A 26,276-nucleotide genomic window follows, 5' to 3' on the forward strand; every position below is an offset into this window, starting at 1 on the left:
CTAAGGCTGAGATCTGCTCATCATTAAGAAATGTTTTCATTAATGCATTTTTCTTGTGAATTTCACTTCTTAATGAGTTGATTTCTTCCTGCAACTCTGCTATTGTAGAACTAGTAGAAGGTCCAATGGCTTCGCTATTTGATGAACAGCCTTCTTGATTCTGAAGCTGTTGTTCAGAAACATTCCCTTCTGAATGCTTATTTTCATCTTGTGAAGTCTTCTGGAAGAGAATATAAATATTATTATAAGAAGGAAGCACATAATGGATCTGAAATAAAAGTAATCTCACATATCCTCCTTCCACTAGGCATTCCTTTTGTCAGAATAATTAAAGACTGGCTCATTTTAGGCAATCAGAAAAACTACACATTTAAATTTATAATTATTTGTTAAACAATACATCTGTGCTAAAACATATTTAAAGTAATTTATCTGCTGCTCCGTTGTTTTCTGTACATTATCAATAGAATGATTGTTTTTTACTCTGTACTCTGAACAAAATTTTTATTTTGTGGTATTCTTTGTCAGTTTGGCAACCTCAGTCATTTGAGGAAGAATAAATATTATTATACATACCTTATACTGAGACTTTCTGGTAGATAAATGTCTTCTGGGGGGACTTGGGACATTAAACAATGTAGGAATTGTATTGGGCTTCAATTTTTACCAACCATCTGCTCTCTCATGTTCTCACTGATTATCTTCAAAGTGTACCTAAAAGGGAAAACATTGCACATGAAGATTATGAATCTAGATCCCCAACTGAATGAAGCTTGCTCTGCATTTCAAGTTAGCATCTCTCATACAAGATAGTACAAGTTTTTATATCTGTGGATTTACACATTATGGATCAATATAAATAATGTTCACCTAGTTATTGTACCTACTAGTGCACTAGTACATCCACTATAAACAGACCTATCCAATATTTGATTTTAAGAGGGAAAGCAGATAAATTCATTGTTTTCTGTATTTCTTAACCATGCTCTGCATTATCATGTTTACTCTGAACCTGGTAAAGAAAATTCACCTTTATGAATAAATGTATTACCATCATTGCTACAATGAATTGATGTGTCCACTACAATGAAAGATTAATTTGGACTAATTTGTAAATAATACTGGAACCTCAATTGAATCAGGTACGGTACTACAAAAGGTCATGAACCAACTTACAATGGCTTTTCCATCTCCTGACTCATGTTCTTGTTCTGAAACATCATGAATTTCAATATTTTAAGCAGAAACATGGCAACAGACCTAATGTTCTATGTTCGTATGACAATGTCATGAGTTCTAGTACTGTGGTCATTTCAAATCAGACATTTCTGCTAGATCGATGAATACAACTAAGCAGGGAGAAACAGTGTTCCCCCTTCTCTGCTTAGAATAGGTACCATTCTATGATATTTTTATAATAACTGATGCCCATCATTACAGATATGAACCTTACAGTAAAGCATTTTAAAATGCTCAAAATATATGCAGATACCTAAAATGGTACTCATATATGTTGACATTATTGTTGAACTGGTACTTACAATTTTGTAACTGATTTGAAGTATTTCCTAGGCCTGATTAAAATTTGCAATCATGTTACACAGGTACCGTACCACAAAATCTTAAGTGTAGGCCTATTTATTAACAAAACAAAATCCTCAAACATTTACACCTTACCTACCTCCACATCAAAACTATCAAGGGCTTATGATTATTGAGACAATATTTAAAATATCATAGTGGTAAGGTACACATAGACATTATTTTAATGGAATATTGCTTAAACAGTAAGTAAAATTTCAGATCTTTACTTGGGTGGACAGAAGTATGACCTTTCTAAGTACCGGTATGCTATTCATCAGCATATAGGCCTAATATGCTTTTATTCTGAATTAGGCATATTACGAGGAAGTTTTAGTACCGGTATTTTATGATCAGGCATTATTCCCATGCAGACAGCCTTTCTACTAAATCTATGTGGCTATTATCGGTAGTCTGCCCTTTTTGATCAGACCAAAGCTGTATCAGAATTTCGATGCATAAGAAGTGATAATTGCTCGTACCGTGCATACTTGAAAAGAATACCGATAACAAAGAGGCAAGCTATAGCCCAAAAAAAAAAAAGAAATGACTCTCAGCATTAATCATTAAAAAGGTACAGTACTTCTAACCCAATGTTTAATGTGAAATAACTTACCTCACAAAGCCTCGAAGTCGATGTTGGTTTCCACCTGTCACGTCTACAGTTTTGAAGCCAGATTGCTCTCCTAGAATTTTCAGGAGGGAATCAAAACAACCTGTATCCCGCACTAGAGACATTACTACAATTAGGTGCAGAACAACCCACCATAATGAAATACATATACACACAAATATAGCACTATTCTGTCCATGCACGTGGTGATTAAAGCGATACGTTCAATGTGATGAAGCGAGCGCTCGTAGGAGAAACTTGAGTTTGATCACATGGCTCATTGCGCGTGTATGAACCAAAATGGCGGCTAAGCATACCCATCTTATAGAGCCTTAAAGTAAACAGCTGCGTCACAGTCCCCTCAAAATCTATGCATTCTTCACATGCCTGGTTCATCGAGCGTGAACTTCCTAGTGTTACACTTTTATTGGCCAGCAGTGTGTGATGGGAAAATTGATTCAATATAAGGAGGAATTCGTTTTATAGAGACGCAGACTTTTCCTGTAATTGACACTTTTATAAAAAACAGCAGGGAAACCTTCTAGAATACACAGTCCATTCAAGAAACTCAACTGAAGGTGCCAAAAATGAATACCCGATGAATGAGTCATACATGGTTCTGAAACAACAAACGTAAGTTATATGATTATCACTTTGTTCCAATTTATATAATCAGTAAAGGATGCTTACCACAGTCTGCAGCATTCGCACCCGGATGAGGATTGGTTCCTTCACAACGCTAAGCCAGGAGCGCCATAGGACTGCTCTGAACTGTGCAAACCATGATGCCTTATATGGGGATTGTCCTTTGTCCACCGACTGCCAGGGATCTTCACCCCATAGACCTCCTGCCATTACTGCCTTTACCTGAGAGAAAGAGCGAAGGGTTATACACGAAGTCTCTGACGCATGCAACAATGAACATTGAAACAAAGATTACTGTATTGTCTCTTCATTTTCTGAAGTATAACCCAAAGTAAAGACTTCACTGTCTGAATTTTATGAAAACCTGACTGGATTTGCGCTTCTTATATTTTGAGCTTTAATAATAATAATAATAATAATAATAATAATAATAATAATAATAATAATAATAATAATAATAATAATAATAATAATAATAATAATAATAATAATAATAATAATAATAATAATAATAATAATAATCAACAGTAAGATATTCTGATAGTTTTCACATTCATGTTTTCTTAAAATAATATTAATTTTGTTGTACTGTCTAAGATGTAATGGTCGTAAAGTGGGCAGTCAGTATAGTTACTTGGAAAGTACAAATCGTAAGCGTTAAAACATTAACTCTTACTCGTTTATACCAGTAGGTGTAATTTTAATTAATGGGAGTGGTGCTTCGGCATATTATGTAACGATTCACTGCTAATGATTTGCCATAGCATTTGCCTGGTGTGAAAAGAGGAAACTACAGAAAACCCTCTTCTGGGCTGTCGGCAGTGGGGTTCTAACTCACTATCTCCTGAAGAGTGTCGGGAGTAACACAGAACCTTGTTTCTTTAATATGTGCAAGTGATCCTGATTTAAGTATTGATCTACTAGTCATTTTTGTGAAAATGAGGATATATGCTCGTATAAAATGTTTAAACAAACGTGAGGAAAAGGTGGAAGCAAGCGTGTCAACGGGTATTACTCCAGCCAGCTTGACAACATGTTTATAATGTTATAAGTGGAAATTAATAAAATCTTACTTGAAGTGCGTCTCAGAGGAGAGATATGTTCATTGCGATGTCCAGGAACCCAGCATCCCGTTCCAAGAAGTACATTTACTTTTATAACCTAATGAAGAGTATTACACGCCAATTTCATGTCTGAAGGAGCTACTTGCATTCCTATTGGCCAATGTAAAGTGGCACGTGATCTCGTGTCCGTCAATAATGTTAATCATAATCCGTCACCAACCCCATCACAATAAAAGCGCAAGAAAACGTAACATGTAAAGGAAACAATGCTCAATACACTCCAGACCAATGGTCTTGTCCAGGCCCTATCCTAACGTCCGCACGGCAAGAACCAGTCCAGACCAATCGTGTTTCCACACGAAACTAGAGACCTAGGGCCGCTTCCCCGCTTCTAACCTGGGGGCTTACGCCCCCACCCCCTTTCCTTGTCCCTATATCACTGGTCTTGTCCAGATCCTATTCTAACGTCCGCACGGCAAGAACAAATCCTCACAAATCGTGTAACAATATCCACCACCACCAGCTACTGAAGCAACACTCACTCATTAGCTCCTAAGTACAGAGGTTGGCAGCACTGAGCACCGCTTGACAACATCCTTCCCGAGAAGGCCGCGAGCGTGTAAACAAACGACAGTCGTTCCGCGGGTGTGAAAGGTCTTATCAACCGGGCTGGAGTAATGATATCATAACACTTTGTTCGTTTTTTCGTTCGCTTGCTTGTTTATTGGTAAAATTCAATACTCAGTTTTCTTTTACCCTGAATGCTTTATCGGGTTTCAGAAGTGCAGTGTGTCCACTGAAATCGTACTCTATTAGCAATAACCACGATCTTGTGATACGATTAGCTGTATTGTACTGGCCATTATTGCGTTCGTTATCCACTATTTGCAAAGTCAGTTCGAGCAAGTATAGGAGACACACGAGCTAATAATTGGTGAAAACATATCGCAATCATTGAACCCGTTTGGGAAGCTCTCCTGCGATCAGAAGCGAACGACTTGCAGAAAGCAGGTATCGGCGTGACGTCACGCTCGAACAGCCGAAGACCGTAAGTTAGCCGTTATGGGTAACCACCCTTGGGTATGGGTAGTGTTGTCAGAAGATCTAATAAAGACCTAGGAACCCAGCGAGAGAGTTAGAAATAGCGTGTTCAATCAGAGTAATACTTATATTGTTGCCAGTTTTTGTTCTTAGGCCATTAAGTCACGTGATTACAGGACAACCGTGGTTAATTCCGTCCTTCCCATGAATTTCCCAGGTTATTTCACACTCACTTCTAGTTCTAGATTGACTTTTCCAATTAAATCACCTCCCCCTTCCCCTCAAATAATGATAAATGAACTTACCCAGTACATTAATAACGAAACAACAGAATATCAGGCAGCATTCATACCCACTTGAAAGGGATTAATTCGTTACTTCGTTAAGGAGTTAGGTATTTCTCGAGTTTTAGCCCTTTGTACATCAGTACGGGTCCGTATCAGTGTATGTAACAAGTAGTTTAGATGTAGAACTGAACAGATGTCCCAGGAAATAAGGAAATAATCTGACACTTACTTAACATATGACCTGAGAGTTGTAATTAATATCCAAGCATCTGGAGTAAATGTAGAATATCTCAGAAATGGGAGACACTCAAGTAAGCTACTGTAATATCTGTGAACGGCATTCGAACCTCTGATCTCTGACAACCTAATCCCCTCAAGGCAAGAGTCTTAGTGCATGTGGTAGTTAAGGAAAGAAGGAAGGAAGGAAGGAAGGAAGGAAGGAAGGAAGGAAGGAAGGAAGGAAGGAAGGAAGAGATATAGGCTACGTGGGAATAGAAATTACCACGCAGCATGTGAATGTGGGCATACATTAGTGGCGTGCGAAATACGTAGAAATTAAGCAACTGCTCTCGAAACACGTTGAAGTAAACACATCAGTTGCCCGTGGAGCATTTCGCTGTAAACATGTCCGTTGCGCTGGGAGGATATCCCCAATAGGTGGAAACGTTAACTACTGACAATATTTGAATTAGGATATAAAACCGTGAATAAGGTGCGGGCTTCATCGTCACTCGTAGGGTGCAGATGTCTGAGAACTCAGGCGTTGTGAAGGACGATTAAATCGCTGGGCCTTCCGTCTGAAGATAAGCAGTACACTGAAATTGGAATGTGGTTATGGATGACGTTTCGTTTGATATTCTCCGATCCTTCAGAAGATGGGTATGTTTTCGCTGAATTGATTAGTCAACAAATCGATCCAAAACTCATAGACGTTGTTTGTTATTTGGTTACAAACTTCATAGCATCTGATGCATTATCACCTCACAGAGTTTTAAAAACAATTACTTCCGAAAGAACTACAGATGCATGTAAGGCGACTGGCAGAGCTTTCTCGCTAACTGTGCACATTAATATATTTACATTTTTTTAGACACTGACATTAAAACACAAACGAGGACATTTATATTCAACTGAATGAATTAGAGTATGCTAATAAATTCAATCTAAAATATAAAAAGAACACTACGTTGAAGAGTTGACTTTTCCACACAAAACAGGAGCTATTAGTACGCTATATTTCCTCAAAAGTATTATTATTATCATTATTATTATAAACGTAAAGGTTAATTCTGTTCTAATTGTTTTGTTGGGCCGATGACCTTAGATGTTAGGCCCCTTTAAACAACAAACATAACATCATCATCATCAATTATTTTGTATATCTTGACGAGTATTAAATTACCAGTATGTACTGCACCCGCTCACTTCCTGAGTCCCAGACTAGCATTTATCTCAGGGGTGATCAGTTCGAAAACGATAAAACAAATTTATATAAAGGAAATCAAATTATATATCGGCGCATCAAATGAACACAGGGATGAACGGGGCATGCAAATTAAGGTTACGGGGGACGACTCATTCATGGATACAAAATTTTGACTCCACAATAGGACTGGGAAGTGACAACTTAAATTCCATGGGCATACTGGACTAACTACAATAAAAAGATATGGAAACTGTTTCCTATTGAAATTGCAATGAGGAGCAATTTATTCACTTATTTTGCATACTACACATGATGACAATTATTACATTGGGACACTTCCATCCTGAAAAATAAATGACATACTACTTGGATTTACCTCACTACTCTGGTAGTGTAAACATCTGGTGAATTCGCCCCAATTGGATACTGGGGATCGAATTCACATCCGTATGAGTGGAGGTTTCACCGCTGGAGATCTTCTTTCGGAGACGAAGGCATGACAGTAACTTTTTACCGTCATCTCCTCGTTCCGTTTGGACATGAGACACTTCCGGTATGTACATTCTGGTGAGCCGGACACCCACCGTGGAAATGTTATCGCCTCAAAAAACGGGAATTTATAGTACGGACAAACTCTAGCCTATTATTTCCAGATTCACAAACACGCCAGGTAGAGTTCATTAACTCAAAGCCTATTTTAATATTTACACTTGTCAATACGACAAGACGTACGGAAAGGTTCATTACTATGCTCTGACCATGAAGGCATGTGCCGTCCGTGGGTTATTTACGTATCTACCGCTAACAATCTCCCCGTGAAAACCCAACATCTGGTTCTGAGCAGTTCGACACAGGACGACTGTCCCTATCATATCCTCCTATGATTATTAAATAATATCATTACCATTCTTTATCTGATCATTATCATATTCTGTGACTACCATCAATTAATTTATTGTTATCATTAATTTCAATTATAATCCTATATTGGATTATTATCATTTGTCATCCGGGATGATTATATGCCAACCCTTGCCGACGTTTCAAACGAAGGTTCGTTCTTCCTCGCAATTTATCCGCACAATTTAATGATCAGCTTCCTAATGAGTATTATTATTATTATTATTATTATTATTATTATTATTATTATTATTATTATTATTATTATTATTATATGATATTCGTAACAACGAATCATCGCCCTTATATATCTTAACTTCCTTTCATCATAATTATTATTCTCAAATTACTATTGCAAGTTCTTCATCTTCTGCTTCTTCAATTTTTCATTATTATTATTATTATTATTATTATTATTATTATTATTATTATTATTATTATTATTATTATTATTATTATTATTATTTCACGTTTACACTACCGTTAGCGATATTCATGGTTAAAAGAATAAACCTTTACAATTTCAGTCTACTTTGGCACTACGCAATTGATTTAAGACAAGATTCACTTGGAGTATGATTATTATTATTATTATTATTATTAAAAATGGAAAGATGATATTTTAATTTCCACTCTTTAGAATTTAGTCACATATGTTAAATCCCGTTATGAACCACTAAGATCTGCTTTATATCGGTCGGGACAACACGGTATTCGGGACCGTACCTTCAGTTTCGTACTGCCGTTAATTTATATGGGGACACACGTCCTCCCAAGACACATCTCACAACCTATGGCACATCGCGGCTGGGAAAATACCTCCAATGCCGGCGATTGCTAAACTATTCCTTCCAATTTGAAGTCCATTTCCTTCTATTGGAACTCTTCAAACATTTAATTCACAAATTAATCCTCGGTGCGTGGATTCTGCCACTAATAACACCGGAATATGCATTTTATATCATCTTAGGCCTTGAGATTCATCTATTTCATCATTACAAACAATACGGCTCAATTTATTTCACGCCGGATATTCGTCCCTCATGACTTCCAACTCTAATATGGGCTCAAACCATTCTGGGCTTTTAACATATCGTGACCATTCTAATTCACGTGCCTCTATCGCTTTTAAACAAATTTTAATGGTTAAAATAAAGTCCAAAAACGTGAAATAAAAAATTTACGTAAAATCAAACTGATTACGCGAATGACAGTCTTTAACGCTACATGTCATCTCCACATTGATTATTATTTGCACTAGCTAACTCACGAAGCACTATCATTATTATTATTATTATTATTATTATTATACTTTAACTTGCAAACGCCAAATATTATTATTATTATTATTATTATTATTATTATTATTATTATTATTATTATTATTATTATTATTATTATTATTATTATTATTATTATTATTATTATTAATTTCCTTTCCTTTGCCAACTCACAAACATTATTATTATTATTATTATTTTCTCGCAAACACACCGATCATTATTATTATTATATAGAACTTACAAACGCCCATAGCAGATGGAACATTATTATTATTAGTAGAAATCGTGATTATCGTAACCCGTAATCATCCTTGCTATAATACTTCAACTTCTCGCTCTTATTATTTTCATAAAAAAAAAGTAGCTTCTTTTTTATTCTTCATCTCCTTCTTCAAATATTCTCATTATTATTATTATTATGAGTTAAAAATCTCAAATTTTTCATTTCAACTCCCAACATCATTATTATGTCTAAAATATTAAAAAAAGTAAATTCTTCTTCTTCATCTTCAAATATATTTTTTATTATTATTATTATTAATATTTTAATGACCTTCCGTACGCAACACAAATTTTAGATACTCTGGCACTTTCATAATCTGGCTGTCTGATAGAAAATATTCCTAACTAACATACAACTAATCACCGCAGTGATTGAAATCAAATAAATGGGTTAGCACAAAAAGGAATTTAACACTTGAAATGAACTTAAGTCAAAGTATTACAAACAGCATGCATTAATTGAAAGAAATATATCCCATATTTACATTATATACAACAAACAAATACTCAAATTAATTAATCTAACCCATTACTACGTTAATATAAATTAGTTCGTCCGTCTAACAAAAAAATAAAATCATGGACTCGGGAGGCGGACCATGTTAAGTAACCATAATTAATCTACACTGGACCCCGTTTAGTCGCGATAACATCCCCAAATATTAAATTTGTGTACTCATTCCTATGTAGAATTCCATTGTCTCGTAGCGGGAGATAGGCCTCACGGCCCCATGGTGATTTACTCGTCCATCATATCGCACAATATAAATTTAACACAGCAAAACACTTCTGTGCGATTACCCATGATTAACACCTTATTAAATACACTGACTGACAGAGCAAATGCAACACCAAGAAGGAGTGGTCCGAAAGGGATGAAAGTTGGGGAAAAAACAGAGACGGCACGGACGAATAATTGATGTTTATTTCAAACCGATATGCAGGTTACACAATGCGCACGGCATCGACTCAGTAGGATGTAGGACCACCGCGAGCGGCGATGCACGCAGAAACACGTCGAGGTACAGAGTCAATAAGAGTGCGGATGGTGTCCTGAGGGATTGTTCTCCATTCTCTGTCAACCATTTGCCACAGTTGGTCGTCCGTACGAGGCTGGGGCAGAGTTTGCAAACGGCGTCCAATGAGATCCCACACGTGTTCGATTGGTGAGAGATCCGGAGAGTACGCTGGCCACGGAAGCATCTGTACACCTCGTAGAGCCTGTTGGGAGATGCGAGCAGTGTGTGGGCGGGCATTATCCTGCTGAAACAGAGCATTGGGCAGCCCCTGAAGGTACGGGAGTGCCACCGGCCGCAGCACATGCTGCACGTAGCGGTGGGCATTTAACGTGCCTTGAATACGCACTAGAGGTGACGTGGAATCATACGCAATAGCGCCCCAAACCATGATGCCGCGTTGTCTAGCGGTAGGGCGCTCCACAGTTACTGCCGGATTTGACCTTTCTCCACGCCGACGCCACACTCGTCTGCGGTGACTATCACTGACAGAACAGAAGCGTGACTCATCGGAGAACACGACGTTCCGCCATTCCCTCATCCAAGTCGCTCTAGCCCGGCACCATGCCAGGCGTGCACGTCTATGCTGTGGAGTCAATGGTAGTCTTCTGAGCGGACGCCGGGAGTGCAGGCCTCCTTCAACCAATTGACGGGAAATTGTTCTGGTCGATATTGGAACAGCCAGGGTGTCTTGCACATGCTGAAGAATGGCGGTTGATGTGGCGTGCGGGGCTGCCACCGCTTGGCAGCGGATGTGCCGATCCTCGCGTGCTGACGTCACTCGGGCTGCGCCTGGACCCCTCGCACGTGCCACATGTCCCTGCGCCAACCATCTTTGCCACAGGCGCTGCACCGTGGACACATCCCTATGGGTATCGGCTGCGATTTGATGAAGCAACCAACCTGCCCTTCTCAGCCCGATCACCATACCCCTCGTAAAGTCGTCTGTCTGCTGGAAATGCCTCCGTTGACAGCGGCCTGGCATTCTTAGCTATACACGTGTCCTGTGGCACACGACAACACGTTCTACAATGACTGTCGGCTGAGAAATCACGGTACGAAGTGGGCCATTCGCCAACGCCGTGTCCCATTTATCGTTCGCTACGTGCGCAGCACAGCGGCGCATTTCACATCATGAGCATACCTCAGTGACGTCAGTCTACCCTGCAATTGGCATAAAGTTCTGACCACTCCTTCTTGGTGTTGCATTTGCTCTGTCAGTCAGTGTAATTTACACTATTTTATACAAGAATACTCATTAAGAAATCACTTATAGGTGCGCCTAGACCCCTGACACTCGCACAATATATTCTTCATATATGCCCGAAACACACGTCGTGACACATTACTACGGAGTCTCATTCATTTGAACCGGCGCGTATCGCGTCTTCAACCGGCAGTTCCTGGTTTATTTCTAAGCCGTCTTGATAATCGCCTAGCTCCTATAGTTCCCTGCTCGGATAGTTATTCACCGTCTATCTTGAGCTATTTACTTCAGGCTCCGCACACTGCCTTCCAAAGGTACTATCGGCGTTCCGTTAATTATTTATTATTTAATCACATGACATTTATTAAATTCAACATACAGTTGTACTGATTATTTACACTCGGTGCTATGGATAATCTCACTGTTCGTCTTCATTCTCCTAACAACTCACGCACTTTCAGCTCTAACTGACTTCGAATGCGTCCCGAGGTACTGACTTACAGAGTCAACGTGTCAGAGTCTCAACTACTTCATACGACTGACACGACTGGTGACCGATAACAATTGGTGGCTGGTAAGAACTGATGACTGGTAAGAACTGATTACTGTGAGGTCCCACTACTGGTTATTTATGGACGACATGGTTTCCCGCCGGGGTCATCCGCGGTCATCCCTAGGGAGGGGGTTGGTTATCCTAAATTGGCATATGCAGGTGGATTTTGATCCCTTGCTTTATCCTACTTAATAAACTGGCGATACACATTCATGTGTCGTATTCTGAACTCATATCGTTCGGTGATCATGGAAATATCACTTAATTCCTGTCCTCCACCTTTCGCGCGCTAACTCGGCGTCCCTGATGGCGTGCTCATCTTGACCAATGGCGAGATAGCGTGGGTCATTTCCACGAATTCATTACTTTAATTTATTACGATTACAATTAATCAACATGGGAATGATATCCCAAAAATCCCCTCTATTCAATTATGTGGTTGGAATAATTTAATTATTGTTATCGGAGAAGCTAACTGGAGTTCACTCTGAGTTTTTCTTATGTTGTTTTATCTGCGGGCCTATGATAAATGTTTCTATTGGTCAACACCGCATCGGTTAGTTTAAAATCTCTTCCTTGCAACCTGACAGCACAAAATGCCTCGAGGCAGTGGAAAATAATGGTACGTCATATTCTCGGTATTGGTGCTGCAGCTGCTTGCCATTGTTCCGAAATACCTACTCTTTCACTTCCTTGTAGTCATTATTCTGTTGTTGTGAGCTCTAGATTTAATCCTCTTAGCTTTTGACCAAGAAACATTCTCCCCATAATGACAAGCTTAACTGTGGCGACGGACAGTCGCGATATGTCTAGCTTATGTTGAAATCCTCCCGTCCACACAAAACTGACACTGTATTCCATTTAATATTCCTATATATCAGTATTTATCTTATAAAAAATCAAATAATGAAACTAGGGCCTATCTCATCCGGGTACAGTACGTATATTTTAAACGGCATTTTGTCCTTACTTGTTGATAGCAAATTGCTCCACTGACAGTCCTAAATATAAAACAGGAAGGAAAATGTTGCCGCGCGAAAATTGGTCACCGGACATTATTGATGTATACCCATATTTGCCCAATAAGCGCAACTGATGCGCTCCAATCAGGTATAATTTTATCTTGAGCACAAATGATGAACTCTCGTGAATATTACCTGCATGTCTCCTTGCAATTCTGACTCCGCCACCAGGCGGAGACCTTGCTCAGACCGCTGGAAAGCATCGCAAACCAAGTCAATGGTTTGTCTGCACGACTCCTCTCTAGTAGGGACCACTGCCAGCAGCTGGATGAAGAAGTCAGCTGGGTTGTAATTACTAGGACAAGCTGCACCCATCCTGCAGTAACACAAATTCATTCAGAAATTTATAAAATATTATATCTAGGCCTATATTCAAGATTCGTTTACTTTAATTAATGATCAAGTAGATGGAAATTCACAAAGCAATCTCATAGGACGTGGATATGTGTTCAAAATCACACAGCATCTATACTCCCTTCAGCGGGTTTAATTTACTGGTTCGTTTACGAAGAATGCATAGCCAAGAACAACATAGAAACTTCTGTCCTAACTTCATATTTGCCAGTTCAGTCAACGGAACACTAGAATATTGCTATTTTAAACCAACTACAAGTGCCTTATTACTAGCTCTATTCGTACGAAAGCCTTTTCATTCGTGATAATGTCAACTAAAGGTACTCATAAGCATAAAATGTCCGAACTGCTCCAGTTAACAGACGTGTCAAATGTGGAGACAAAGTAGAAATTCCCGTGCTGAATATTATTTTTTGATGCAGCACTTTTTCTGACAAACTCTTATTGTTTTATTACAGATACCTGTAGTGGAGTTTTAGGAAGAGCAAGAAGGTCAGACTGACGGTAAAACAGAACTTCTGTGCAATAATCTACCATAAGTGATGACGAATTTGTGCACTTAACTAGTTGCTGGACTTTCAATTAATTACATGAATTTTCTTCAAGGGTTTCCTACTTTAAGACATTACATTTGCAGTCATCGCAGACAAAGGAGTCTTGAAATCTTCGAATGCAGTTTTTGGTGGAACGTTGGGCAAACTTCTGTTATAAATAAAGCTCTGTCTTATTTAAATGAATGAATGAATGAATGAATGAATGTGTAATGAAGCGTGTTTTAGAAACAATTGACAGATTTAGGAAATATGATATTTACAGAGATTTCGAATATTGGAGTCGCAGTGTGCGAGAAAAGCGTCTTTGAAGGAATAATAATAATAATAATAATAATAATAATAATAATAATAATAATAATAATAATAATAATAATATTATACAGGCTGTCTAAACAGACGAGATGGTACGTGAACTAGACAACAATGTGATTGTTCATTGATGAATAAAGGTAAAATTCGAACTGTACTGTAGAAGTTGTTTCCAGTTTAAATGTTTGGGTGACAATGAATATGAAACTCATCGCACTTTCAATATTTAGGCAGCTAAACATTTCGTAGGCAGATAGTACCGAAGGATAACAATGAAACTGATTCGTGCATTCTGTTCTTATTGCAGCTTCGGTGACTGACCTCTGCTCCTGACATTTAGTATTAAGTCGGAATAGTGAAGTGGAAAATTATGTGGGGCAGATTGATTAAGAAGGAAATGTATTAATCACTCCGGTGGCCGTGATTATGTACGCTCATGTTTACATCTGACTGTAGTGTACTTGGACCGATTAGCAGTTTTCCTCCTGATTAAAGCTTATGATTTTCACAGTGAAAATTGAGTATAATTACGGTGTTTACTACTGTGGAATGTTTGTAAGCATAGCAAATGGACCATCCAATTACAACTGTAACATGCAGTATGTTACCCTCACGGCAATTTATGTATCTTTTATATTATTCATGTGTAATATTTCATTATGTGAGATAATATTGAGGAATTTATATTATTATTATTCCATAATTCATTTCTGGTGTCGATTCCCAGCCGGGTCGGGCATTTTAACCATCGTTGGTTAATTTCGCTGGCACGGGGGCTGGGTGTATGTGTCGTCTTCATCATCATTTCATCCTCATCACGACGCGCGGGTCGCCTACGGGAGTCAAATCAAAAGACCTGCACCTGGCGAGCCGAACATATCCTCGAGATACTCCCGGCACTAAAAGCCATACGCCATTTCATTTCATTTCATTTCATTTCATTTCATTTCATTTCATTTCATTTCATTTCATTTCATTTCATTTCATTTCAGGATGACTCAATAAATGCACTCTCATATATACACACACACAATTCTATTCAACTATGAATGGCCACACTCACTAATTGCTGCCTGGGAACGGCTAACCCTTACTTCCACTTCCCCAAGACCAGTCACTTCATAGAGCAGCTGTGTGTAGACCGCTGGATTTGAACACGAGGCTACCAATACACGGTGACTATTCCTATGATCGACTCCAGAGACAGTCCAGTAGTTCACACAGTCACATGCAGTGAACAAATAAACAGCTCAACAGTATTAAACAGCGGGACGATTCTTACAACAGCGAATATTAACGCAGGTCCAATTACCCTCACTCTCATGATAGCGGCTTTACTCGCTGACTTTTGGCGATCCTCGGTTCACAGAAATACACAAACACACAGTACTCTCAGGTAGTACACAGTCTTCCGTTCCGCACGCGCCTTAAGTCCAGCCACTCTTTGGACACACCGATACCAACAACAACAGCTCCTCGTTCGGACCTCGGTGGGACAGCCAACACCTCTGTCGCCCTCAGCCCAGCTACCCAGTGCCAACATACTGAGTCTCACACTGACTCAACCACTGAGTCCAACACTGACTCCAAGTCCAGACCAACTCTGACTCCACCACGGAAACTAACACTGAGTTACTGTCCGCGGCTAGCCTCCCTTTTTTGTAGCTCGGGTGATGTGAACCAGAATATTCGCGAGCTGGCTAGAGGCGGAATATTATCGTTAAATCTCCAAGAAACTGACAGGTAGGCCAGCTGACGAGAATAATACACGGAAATGCCAGCCATGCCCTCCAGACCGGCTGGGAACTCCCCGGTGGGCTGATTCTCTAGTCCCTTCCAAGTACTGTAGTACCCAAAGGGTGTAACACAGGACTGACACGTAACAAAATGTGAAACTTTGTAGGTATACATGGTAGAAATTAGACAGCGATTTTCTGGAACACTGCAACTCAGCTTACTTGCGCACCAAAAGTGGGGGTTACTCTAAGTAAAACCATGGCCGGAATATCCCGGGAAATACACCCAAGTGCTGTGCTAGTGTACTGATACGAAACTAGTCAGAAAAAGGTGAAAAATACGGAACGGAAATTGGCGCAGTGACATTTTGAGTCTGGGTTTGTGCAAGTAGCATGTTATGGAAAGGTAGTTTTGCATGGAACGGAGAAACTGAAGGTGCAGTTAAGTTGAAAAGGTGAGAAACGGAAATTGTGCTAGGAAATATAAACCTAAGCAGTCGATTGGAGCCTTGCATGCGAAGCGGACATGTGTGCGTGAGTGTTGAGTGCTAAGTTGTGTAAGCGAAATGGGAATAGGTATTGAATTCTACAGGATGGTCATCGGCCGGTGGAGTAACCGCATAACATTCCAGGTATGTGGACTGAAAAAATGGCATTAATTACTTTGAAATTATGTTTTTGATCGCTCTGTTTTTAGGAATTGGAGGAGTGGAGATCAATCCTGGGCCCCCGAGTTGGGAAGACATTGAAAAACTTCAGGAGGTGGTAAATTAATGGAGGTCACCCAAGCACACATGACTAGGGAGCAGATTAGGGACCAGAACAAGGATATTCAGGACCTGAAAAGTAGCCTGAAAAGCGATGTGGCAGGGATAAGTGAATGCCTAGATAAATATCAAGAGAAAATGGAGGAACATCACATGGCGTTGGAGCAGGGCGCACGAGAGATGGAAATTCAGGTCTGGTGATCAACGCTTGTTCAGCGTAGCAGATGCCTCATTATTTCGGAATTAAAGAGAAGAGGGGAGCGGGTAAACTATGACTGTTGTTGTTTTCTTCTGTGTTGGAAGTGATAACGGCAGGGTTGAAAGTACTGCACTGAATCCGATGTGGATGACGTGCAGAGAATAGGGAGGACTCAAGGAAATAAGCCCATTTAGTTCAAGATGGTATTCGGGATGAATGCGTACCCAATTCTCACGAATGCCAAGAACTTAAAAGTGAAGGAGGTATGGATCAACAGGAAAATGGGATCTGAAGATATATATATATATATATATATATATATTTGCTTTACGTCGCACCGACACAGATAGGTCTTATGACGACAATGGGATAGGAAAGGTCTAGGAACGGGAAGGAAGCGGCCGTGGCCGTAATTAAGGCACAACCCAAGCATTTGCCTGGTGTGAAAATGGGAAACCACGGAAAACCATCTTCAGGGCTGCCGACAGTGGGGTTCGAACCCACTATCTCCCGATTACTGGATACTGGCCGCACTTAAGCGACTGCAGCTATCGAGCTCGGTTGATCTGAAGAGAGAAAGGAAATTAAAGTTCTTCGATTCCACCTGAGAAAAGCCAGACAAGAGGATCTTACAGCGTTTATAAGTAGTAAGAGACTTATCATTATAGGCAATGGTTGGAGGAAGAGTTACTTCTCATCTCAGCTTGAAGCTTTGGCTCGAGAATACAGTGCAGTATTATCATTGCCGCAAGGCAGAAGAAGGAATGCTGACGCGCAAGAAAAGGGAGTAGCGCACATGCCTGCGGGATTGCTGACAGCTACAGAAAATGAGGGCATTGTCTCCAGGGGCGCCCTGCGAGTAAATGTTTAACATCTGATGAGTCTGACGCTGTGGGGTTCGAACCCACTATCTCCCGATTACTGGATACTGGCCGCACTTAAGCGACTGCAGCTATCGAGCTCGGTTGATCCGAAGAGAGAAAGGAAATTAAAGTTCTTCGATTCCACCTGAGAAAAGCCGGACAAGAGGATCTTACAGCGTTTATAAGTAGTAAGAGACTTATCATTATAGGCAATGGTTGGAGGAAGAGTTACTTCTCATCTCAGCTTGAAGCTTTGGCTCGAGTAAATGCTTAACATCTGATGAGTCTGACGCTTGTACAAGTAGAACACCGGTAGCTTTTAAGAAGCAGTAGTAAACTAAAAAAATAAAAAAAAATAAAAAGGAAACAAGAGCAGAATCTGAAAGACATTTGGGCCAGGAACGGAGATAACGTAAATGTAAAGGGAGATAAACGGGAAGGAAAGGTGGTGGGGGTTATTTATACCCAATAAATATAGTAGTGAAAAGGAAAATCCACAGTCTGTTTCCAGTCATTCGACCGGGTCAGGAATGGAATGAATGAGGCCCCTATCTAGCGGCGAGGATGGAAATTGTGCCGGCTGCCGAAACCTGTCGCACTCCTCTGGGGCAATGATTAATGACTGAAAGATGAAATGAAATTATATTGGAGAGTGTTGCTGGAATGAAAGATGACAGGAAAATCGGAGTACCCGGAGAAAATCCTGTCGCGCCTCCGCTTTGTCCAGGAAAAATCTCACCTGGAGTGACCGGGATTTGAACCCGGGACCCAGCGGTGAGAAGCTGGTGTGCTGCCGCCTGAGCCACGGAGGCCCATTAAATATAGTAGTGCGTTTATCAATTTATAATTGATGCCCAAGAGTGGGAGAAGTATTTCGTGTTAAACAACTAACCGGGTATTAGCAAGGATTTATAGCGCAAGTGTTATAGTTCCTTCATTTCATTAATATTTTATACCTTCATTCTGTACAGCTTTGTGTAGGTCTAACACTAGGGTATAATGATATATATTCGTAGAACGATGGCTTGCACGTGATGTGGACTTAATCTAACGTTGTAGGTACGTCACGGAGAGCATCACAAACAGGGGAATAGATTAATCCATGAGGAAATCCGACTTCCAGAAGTGTCAATTTTGAAACGATTTTCAGTGACATATTACTTCATACAGACTTAAAAGTATGAAGAGAGGTTAAAAGTATTTTCTTGTGTTTTAAAAATGTTTTTAAAATGTATATATCACCACAAAAGTACTTACGTTTAATGTTTATTTCCTCTTCACTCGAATAACCATGATTATAAGCAACAATTGTCATTTAAATGAAAATGTATTTACCTCTGTATCTAGACATATTCCGGCCAACCTTCAATTATTACCCCTCATCCGGCTGTTATACGCAACCTCAGCAATCCAGACATCCTTTTTTTCGCACTAGTTCAAATGCAAGCATTTTAGATGCTGATGACCTTGATGTTTGTCTGCTAAGTATTTCCCTCGCTCTTTTAATACTTTTGGTGATTGCTATAGGTTTATCAATTAATCATGAGAATAAATAATTTCATAGACTGAGAAAAGTTAATTAAATTTCTCTTTCTTTCTTTCTTTCTTTCTTTCTTTCTTTCTTTCTTAATCTCCTCACCCTCCAGGATTGGCTTTTCCCTCAGACTCAGCGAGGGATCCCACCTCTACCGCCTCAAGGGCAGTATCCTGGAGCTTCAGACTCTGGTTCGAGGGATACAAATGGGGAGGATGACCAGTACATCGCCCAGGCGGCCTCATCTGCTATGCTGAACAGGGGCCTTGCAGGGGATGGGAAGATGGGAAGATGGGAATGGATAGACAAAGAAGAGGGAAGGAAGCGGACGTGGCCTTAAGTTAGGTACCATCCCGGCATTTGCCTGGAGGAGAATTGGGGAAACCAGGGAAAACCACTTCCAGGATGGCTGAGGTAGAAATCGAACCCAACTCTACTCAGTTGACCTCCCGAGGCTGAGTGGACCCCGTTCCAGCCCTCGTACCACTTTTCAAATTTCGTGGCAGAGCCGGGAATCGAACCCGGGCCTCTGGGGGTAGCAGCTAATCACACTAACCACTACACCACAGAGGCGGTCAATTAAATTTCACAAAATATAAAATTTCGCGAGTCAATTTAACAGGGAAATGCATAATCCTTGAAGGTTAGGAAAGATTGATCATTAGGAAATTTACATGCTTTCCTTATTCGATATCTGAAAGAAATTCAAAATTTACGGAGTAAGATGCATATGGTGCACCCTTTTAACACTTCTAGGCATGTAAAACGTGTCAGGACATACTTACTCTGCAAAGAATGTACAGGCACCTTCTGGAGTACCGATGTAAGCCACTCGTCCTTCAGCCATTAGCAATATTTTGTCAAAGAGAGCGAACACCTCTGAAGAAGGCTGATGAATTGTGCAGACGACAGTCTTTCCCTTTAATGCCATATTCTTCAGTACTAAGACAACATTTTGTGCCATAAATGAATCTAGCCCAGATGTTGGTTCATCACAAAACATTAGAGGTGGATCCGTCAGTACCTGCAACAGAGAATACGGATTGATCCCCTTTAACAAATCAGCGGTCGGATTAGAAGAATGGTTATGATATGTACTTATCCAGGGAAAAGTTAACTGAGGAGAATTAATGATTCAGATTAAAGATACAAGTGATGCAGGAAAAACCGTTCGTTCGGCTTGGTATTTAACCATTTCAAAAGATGGAATCAAAAGAAACCTTTAACATATACTACTGACAAAAAACAAACAGGGCGATGATTATTTCGTACAGAGTGACCGATGACCTGGATGTTAGGCTCCATATCACAGCAATTATCATTATCATCATTTCATTCACGGAATCTCGTAAAGGCTTAACAAGCAGGCAAGCAAGCCAGCTCGGAGTTCTACGTGTCTGTTGAACTGTGTTTACAGTTTCGGGATCTCCAAAGTTTTACGTGGAACTCGAACCACTGAGACGAGACATTTCAATTCAAAACTTCCACATGCATCGCTCGGGAATAGAATCGAGGCCGGTAACCATGTCTTGCAGCTCTCATGCCCCAGATAAGTACAACAATACAGTGTTATTCACTGAGTGAAATATAGGCTAGTATTTTAACAATATTACAAACACGGTTTTAATTGATATTCTAGACTAAATGTCAACCATGCGTCATATTTGATTTTTCTTAATAGAAGTCACTTTGAGCAAAAAGGTACTTAGCCTTTACTTTTGGCCGGGCTTCTGAGCATAACTTGGCAGGTTCGACCCAATTATTATTATTATAATTATTATTATTATTATTATTATTATTATTATTATTATTATTATTATTAACAAATAAATCGCAAATGGGTGATATCCCGGTGGCAATGGTCACTTACAGCAGTGTAATAATAAGTAAAATTAACATAATTCTCCCAACAACAACAACAAGAGTAGACTACAACAAGCAATTCCATGGAAAGGAAATATTACAAGAAAAAGGCTACTACTAGTTTAACATCATAAATCCAGCATCATCATATACAAATTTACACACATCTTACGTATTTCCAGTGCTTAACACTACGGCTTACAATACCATAGGTTGTGCTTTCTAGTAGCTTCTCCATGGCTAAATGGTTAGCGTGCTGGCCTTTGGTCACAGGGGTCTCGGGTTCGATTCCGGCAGGGTCGGGAATTTGAACCTTAATTGGTTAATTTCGCAGGCACGGGGGCTGGGTGGGTGTATGTGTCGTCTCCATCATCATTTCACCCTCATCACGACGCGCAGGTCGCCCACGGGTGTCAAATCAAAAGACCTGCATCTGGCGAGCCGAACTTGTCCTCGGACACTCCCGACACTAAAAGCCATACGCCATTTCATTTTACTACTAGTTTAACATTACAAGTGATAATAAAGTGAAGTTAAAGCATCCTGGCTCAGTCCGGTGGGATTTGAAGGTCAGTCTCGTGCTGGAAGATTTACTGGCACGTATAAGATCTCCTGCGAGACAAAATTCCGGCACGTCGGTGTTTCCGAAAATCGTAAAAGTTGTTAGTGGGACGTAAAAACCATTATTATTATTATTATTATTATTATTATTATTATTATTATTATTATTATTATTACATTTGTTCTTGTGGTGTAATATTTCTTTGAAAAGTGCTCATTATCAACTTGGTTCAAAATGATTTTGTTCATTTCATCAGAATATAATATGGTGTGAGATATCTAACTTTATTCTTAGGGGAATAGGTTTAAAAATCCTCACAGGCTCGTATTTTCCTTGCATGCAAAGCATTCGTTGCATGCGTTATGATAGCGCAAGTAACTGTCTGAAGTTCGATTTTAGGTTGTTTCAAGTCTTTTATTATTAATTTCATCTCTCAGAAGTTCAAAATTTCCACGCAACTGCACTAGTTCCGTTGCTCGACTACGTGTGAAGCTGGTATAGTCTCGCCATCTAATCCACTGTAGAATGAAAGAGAGAGCAAATGGAGTAGTTAAAGACGTAAGGCATTAAATCCTAAAATTGCATTCGGTGGCAGACATAGCTCTGAAACCCTCTGCATGATGTCACTGCACTTGAATCTTTGTCACCATTTACGTGCTACCTACTCTTTGCCAACTGTTAGCAACTTGGAGAAAGTCGGAATGTCCAAGGTAACATCGAGCGGGAAGTACGGATTACCCCGTAGCAAATACAGTATAGACAATACAAGACATGTACGGATTTAGCCTTGTTAGAATGGGAGACAATGGGCAAGTGGCGCTTCTAGTGGCGTGACCTGGAAATAAATAAATTACGTCTAGAAAGAAAGTGTTATTAAGATGTTAATTTCAAAGTTGCTAAAGCAAGTCTGGATACATGAAAGAAGAATTGATTAACAGGTTATTATTTAAAGACTGAAATTAGACATATAATCAACATACGAAATACACTCCTGTGAAAGGGCTAGATCTTTCATTTATGCATTACGTTTTTGGTTATTGGTTATTGCATTTACCATGTGTGTAAATCTCCCCTGGAGTGGGCCCTCTTAAGTTAGCTGATGTGAGGATTAGGAATGAAACAGCTCTGACACGGAAAGATGCACTATAAGAAGTTTTGTAAAAGGAAAACTATAAAATGACATTCCGAGGATGGTACCCTACCCTATCTAAGTAAGACTTTTGGTAAGGGAGCAAATAACAGAGGACAATGATATTTTGAAGTATTGGAGGAGGAAGACGAATATTTTAAAACCAACTGGTTCCCTTTATTAGGAAGTCATGAGATTTACCGAAGATAATGCCACAAAATGAAAGTGATTCCACGATTGACACGAGTCAAATATGTCACTGAACATCACTGACATTCGCCTTGATATTTGGTTCCCTAATCAGCAATCGTCATGATTTTCATTAATGATATTCAGTAAAAGCCTGCTTCTCTCAACTGCCATACAGCTTAATGTACCGAATATTTCTCAAGACTTTAAGTATTCTACGGAATATCTTCTTCTTCTTCCACTTTCCTCAACTTGGTCGGGTTGCGGGTACGAATTGTGTAGCACATGTGGACTTGACCCAATATTTCGACCGGACGCCCTTCCTGATGCCAATCATTTTTGGAGGGATGAACTCACTGTTACGGGCTTCTGCGGTGGTTGGTAGTGTGGTGTGTCTTTTGTATATGAAGAGGAGTTGTATCGGGACGAACACAAACACTCAGTCCCCGATTCAAAGGAATTGACCAGGCAGTTAAATCCCCGACCCGACTGAGAATCGAACCCGGCACCCTCTGAACCGAAGGTCTTAACGCGACCATTCAGTCAAGGTGTCATATTAAAGAATGCCTTTTTTATATTTTATGGATTTATATTTTTTTACGTCATAGTAACTTCAGTCCAACGTTATAGTGGATATAGTACTTTTGCTGGTGCTCTGATTTTAATGCATACACCCAGCAATTTTAAAAATACACTTTCATCTGACTATCTAAAGACTAAATTTACAGTTTACTTACCTCCGATGCAAATGATAGACGTTTCATTTCACCCCCAGATATTCCTTTGATACGTCCCGGGATTCCGATAATTGTATTTTGGCACTTCGTCAACGCTAACTGGAAGAGAAATATAACAGTTATAAAGATATCATCGCTCTTGCTTAAGAAACTAAAGTACTTCCGTAAGCACGCTTTCTTTCCCTGCATGCAGAGCAATTTTGAAACAACTGGAATATTTTCATGTCCCTAGAAAAGTCTCTGGTGTACTTTTTTTTTTTGCTAGTTGCTTTACGTCGCACCGACACAGATAGGTCTTATGGCGACGATGGGGCGGGAAAGTGCTAATACTGGGAAGGAAGCGGCCGTGGCCTTAATTAAGGTACAGCCCCGGCATTTGCCTGGTGTGAAAATGGGAAACCACGGAAAACCATTTTCAGGGCTGCCGACAGTGGGGTTCGAACCCACTATCTCCCGAATACTGGATAAAGTCCGCACTTAAGCGACTGCAGCTATCGGGCTCGGGTTTTTGAGGTTTCCTTAAAACAGCCCATCCTTTGGAGATGGTATTTGAGGATCAAACCAGCCTCTGGGCTGAAGTCTTGACAGATAGCCTCGCTCTTATCATCAGCGTTACGGTGACGATTGTGAGACTTACCTAGTAACATTCAACCAGAGTTCATCAAATAGGTACAGCGCAATGTGACTACGAAAAATGGGGAGAAGGGTACAATTGCAATGATTGTTTGTCTTGCTCAGTAAAACGTCTACAAGAATTCAAAATATATGTACAGTACATTGTGAGGTGATAAGGTACATCGACAATGGCTGTGTGTAAAACATAATTTCAGAACGAATGTCCAGAACTTTGTGTAACTTACCTCTGATATTACTTCCTCCACACGTCGCATTCTCTGCTTGTAGGGTATGTGTCTGTCCATTCGAACTAATGCCTAGAACAACACAAGAACATGTATGAGCCTAATGAAAATAATATTTAATTCAGAGAGTGAAAATGCGTAACGTAAAGTAAGATCTACAGTTAATCGATTGTTTACTGATCGTTTGCTTTTTTTTGCTAATTGCTTTACGTCGCACCGACACAGATAGGTCTTATGGCGACGATGGGACAGGGAAGGGCTAGGAGTTGGAAGGAAGCGGCCGTGGCCTTAATTAAGGTACAGCCCCAGCATGTGCCTGGTGTGAAAATGGGAAACCACGGAAAACCATTTTCAGGGCTGCCGACAGTGGGGTTCGAACCTACTATCTCCCGAATACTGGACACTGGCCGCACTTATCGAGCTCGGTGTTTACTGATCGTAGGTTCACTAAAGTTCGGTTATTCGTTTTAATGAACACGGTACAGGTTACTTGTAAACTGTATATCCTACGGTAGGTTTCAATTGGCGTACCACTCTGCAGATTTCAGAGTCTTGTGTGGTGTTCATATAGCAGTAACTACATACGCAAGCCGATCGAAGGGCTGTGGAACTCCTTGTTACCCTTACAATTGTTTAACTCCACTCTTTCGGCTAAGTAAAAGGAGTATTCGAGCAATGATATTTGTATCACAGTGTAATGGAGTTGAAAGCGTTGCAAGGGAAAGCCTATTTAAAATCGTGTTCAGTAGTCTGGCGACGAATGGGAGTGTACATTATTGTATGATGTGCTCCGAACAATTCAAATGGAACTACCAGTGGTGATGGTGGTGACTTTTGTTTTTAAATGAAGTACAACTAGGTAATCATCCTTTCTATGGAACCACAACCAATCGCGATCCATTTAATCGAAACTTAAAAATCCTATCAATTAGAATCACCGATGCATTTTAGAAATAATTTTAAACTATAATTTCCCATGAATTGTGTATACCCCGCACTCACATTTGTACGGAATTTAGTATAATTAATTTTTAATGCAAGTTTTCTGATGTGATGCTTGGGATGGGTTCACATTAATTGAGGGTCGGATGAGTCAAGTGAGCGTGATGAATATTTGTGTCATATACGTGGAAGATGTGGTTTGCTGAGTTCTTTGTGTTATTCAATAATTTTACCTTCGAGTGAAATTCTGCATTTACAGTTGCAAGTAATGTATTAAAAAATGTTCTGATCGTATCGATTTCGTTTAAATTACATAACGAGTGAGTTCTTTTCGAGCAAATTTTCTTTACTATTTTGGATTTCTTACGGGACTGACCTGTGGACACCAAAGTCGAAGGATTAAATGTAGGAAGTCTATGTTACTAGTTCACTGACTTGTGGATACCAAAGTCAAAGGATTAAAATGTAGAAAGTCTACGTTACTTATTTATTCTTTTACTTTCAGATTTTCATTGAAAGAAAAGATTATATTTGCTTATAAATGGATGTTGATGTATAGTGACCCACTCTCACATAGGTTTTCGGTGAGGATAGGATAGGATAGGATAGGATAGGATAGGATAGGATAGGATAGGATAGGATAGGATAGGATAGGACTGGGAAAGTACTAACCGTAGCCCAAATTGAGGTGCAGCGGCGTCATTTTCTAAGTGTCAAAATGGGAAACAACGAAAAATTATTCAGGGTTCGAAAACACC

General features: G+C 39.8%; 1 protein-coding gene across 2 annotated transcripts in view; it reads right to left on the bottom strand.

Annotated features, from left to right (window-relative positions):
• Positions 1-26,276, bottom strand: part of LOC136864439 (protein white) — a 286,015-nt gene that overhangs the window by 62,142 nt on the left and 197,597 nt on the right. For both annotated transcript variants that reach the window (XM_067141436.2, XM_067141437.2), the window contains exons 4-8: positions 24,577-24,648; positions 23,717-23,815; positions 20,022-20,260; positions 13,056-13,236; positions 2,885-3,061 (exon numbers count right to left, since the gene is read on the bottom strand). In XM_067141436.2, coding sequence (XP_066997537.2) covers positions 2,885-3,061; positions 13,056-13,236; positions 20,022-20,260; positions 23,717-23,815; positions 24,577-24,648 — 768 coding nt within the window. The remainder of the gene's footprint in view (positions 1-2,884; positions 3,062-13,055; positions 13,237-20,021; positions 20,261-23,716; positions 23,816-24,576; positions 24,649-26,276) is intronic.

This window comes from Anabrus simplex, chromosome 2, assembly GCF_040414725.1.
Source record: "Anabrus simplex isolate iqAnaSimp1 chromosome 2, ASM4041472v1, whole genome shotgun sequence".
NCBI classification, from domain to species: Eukaryota; Metazoa; Arthropoda; class Insecta; order Orthoptera; family Tettigoniidae; genus Anabrus; species Anabrus simplex.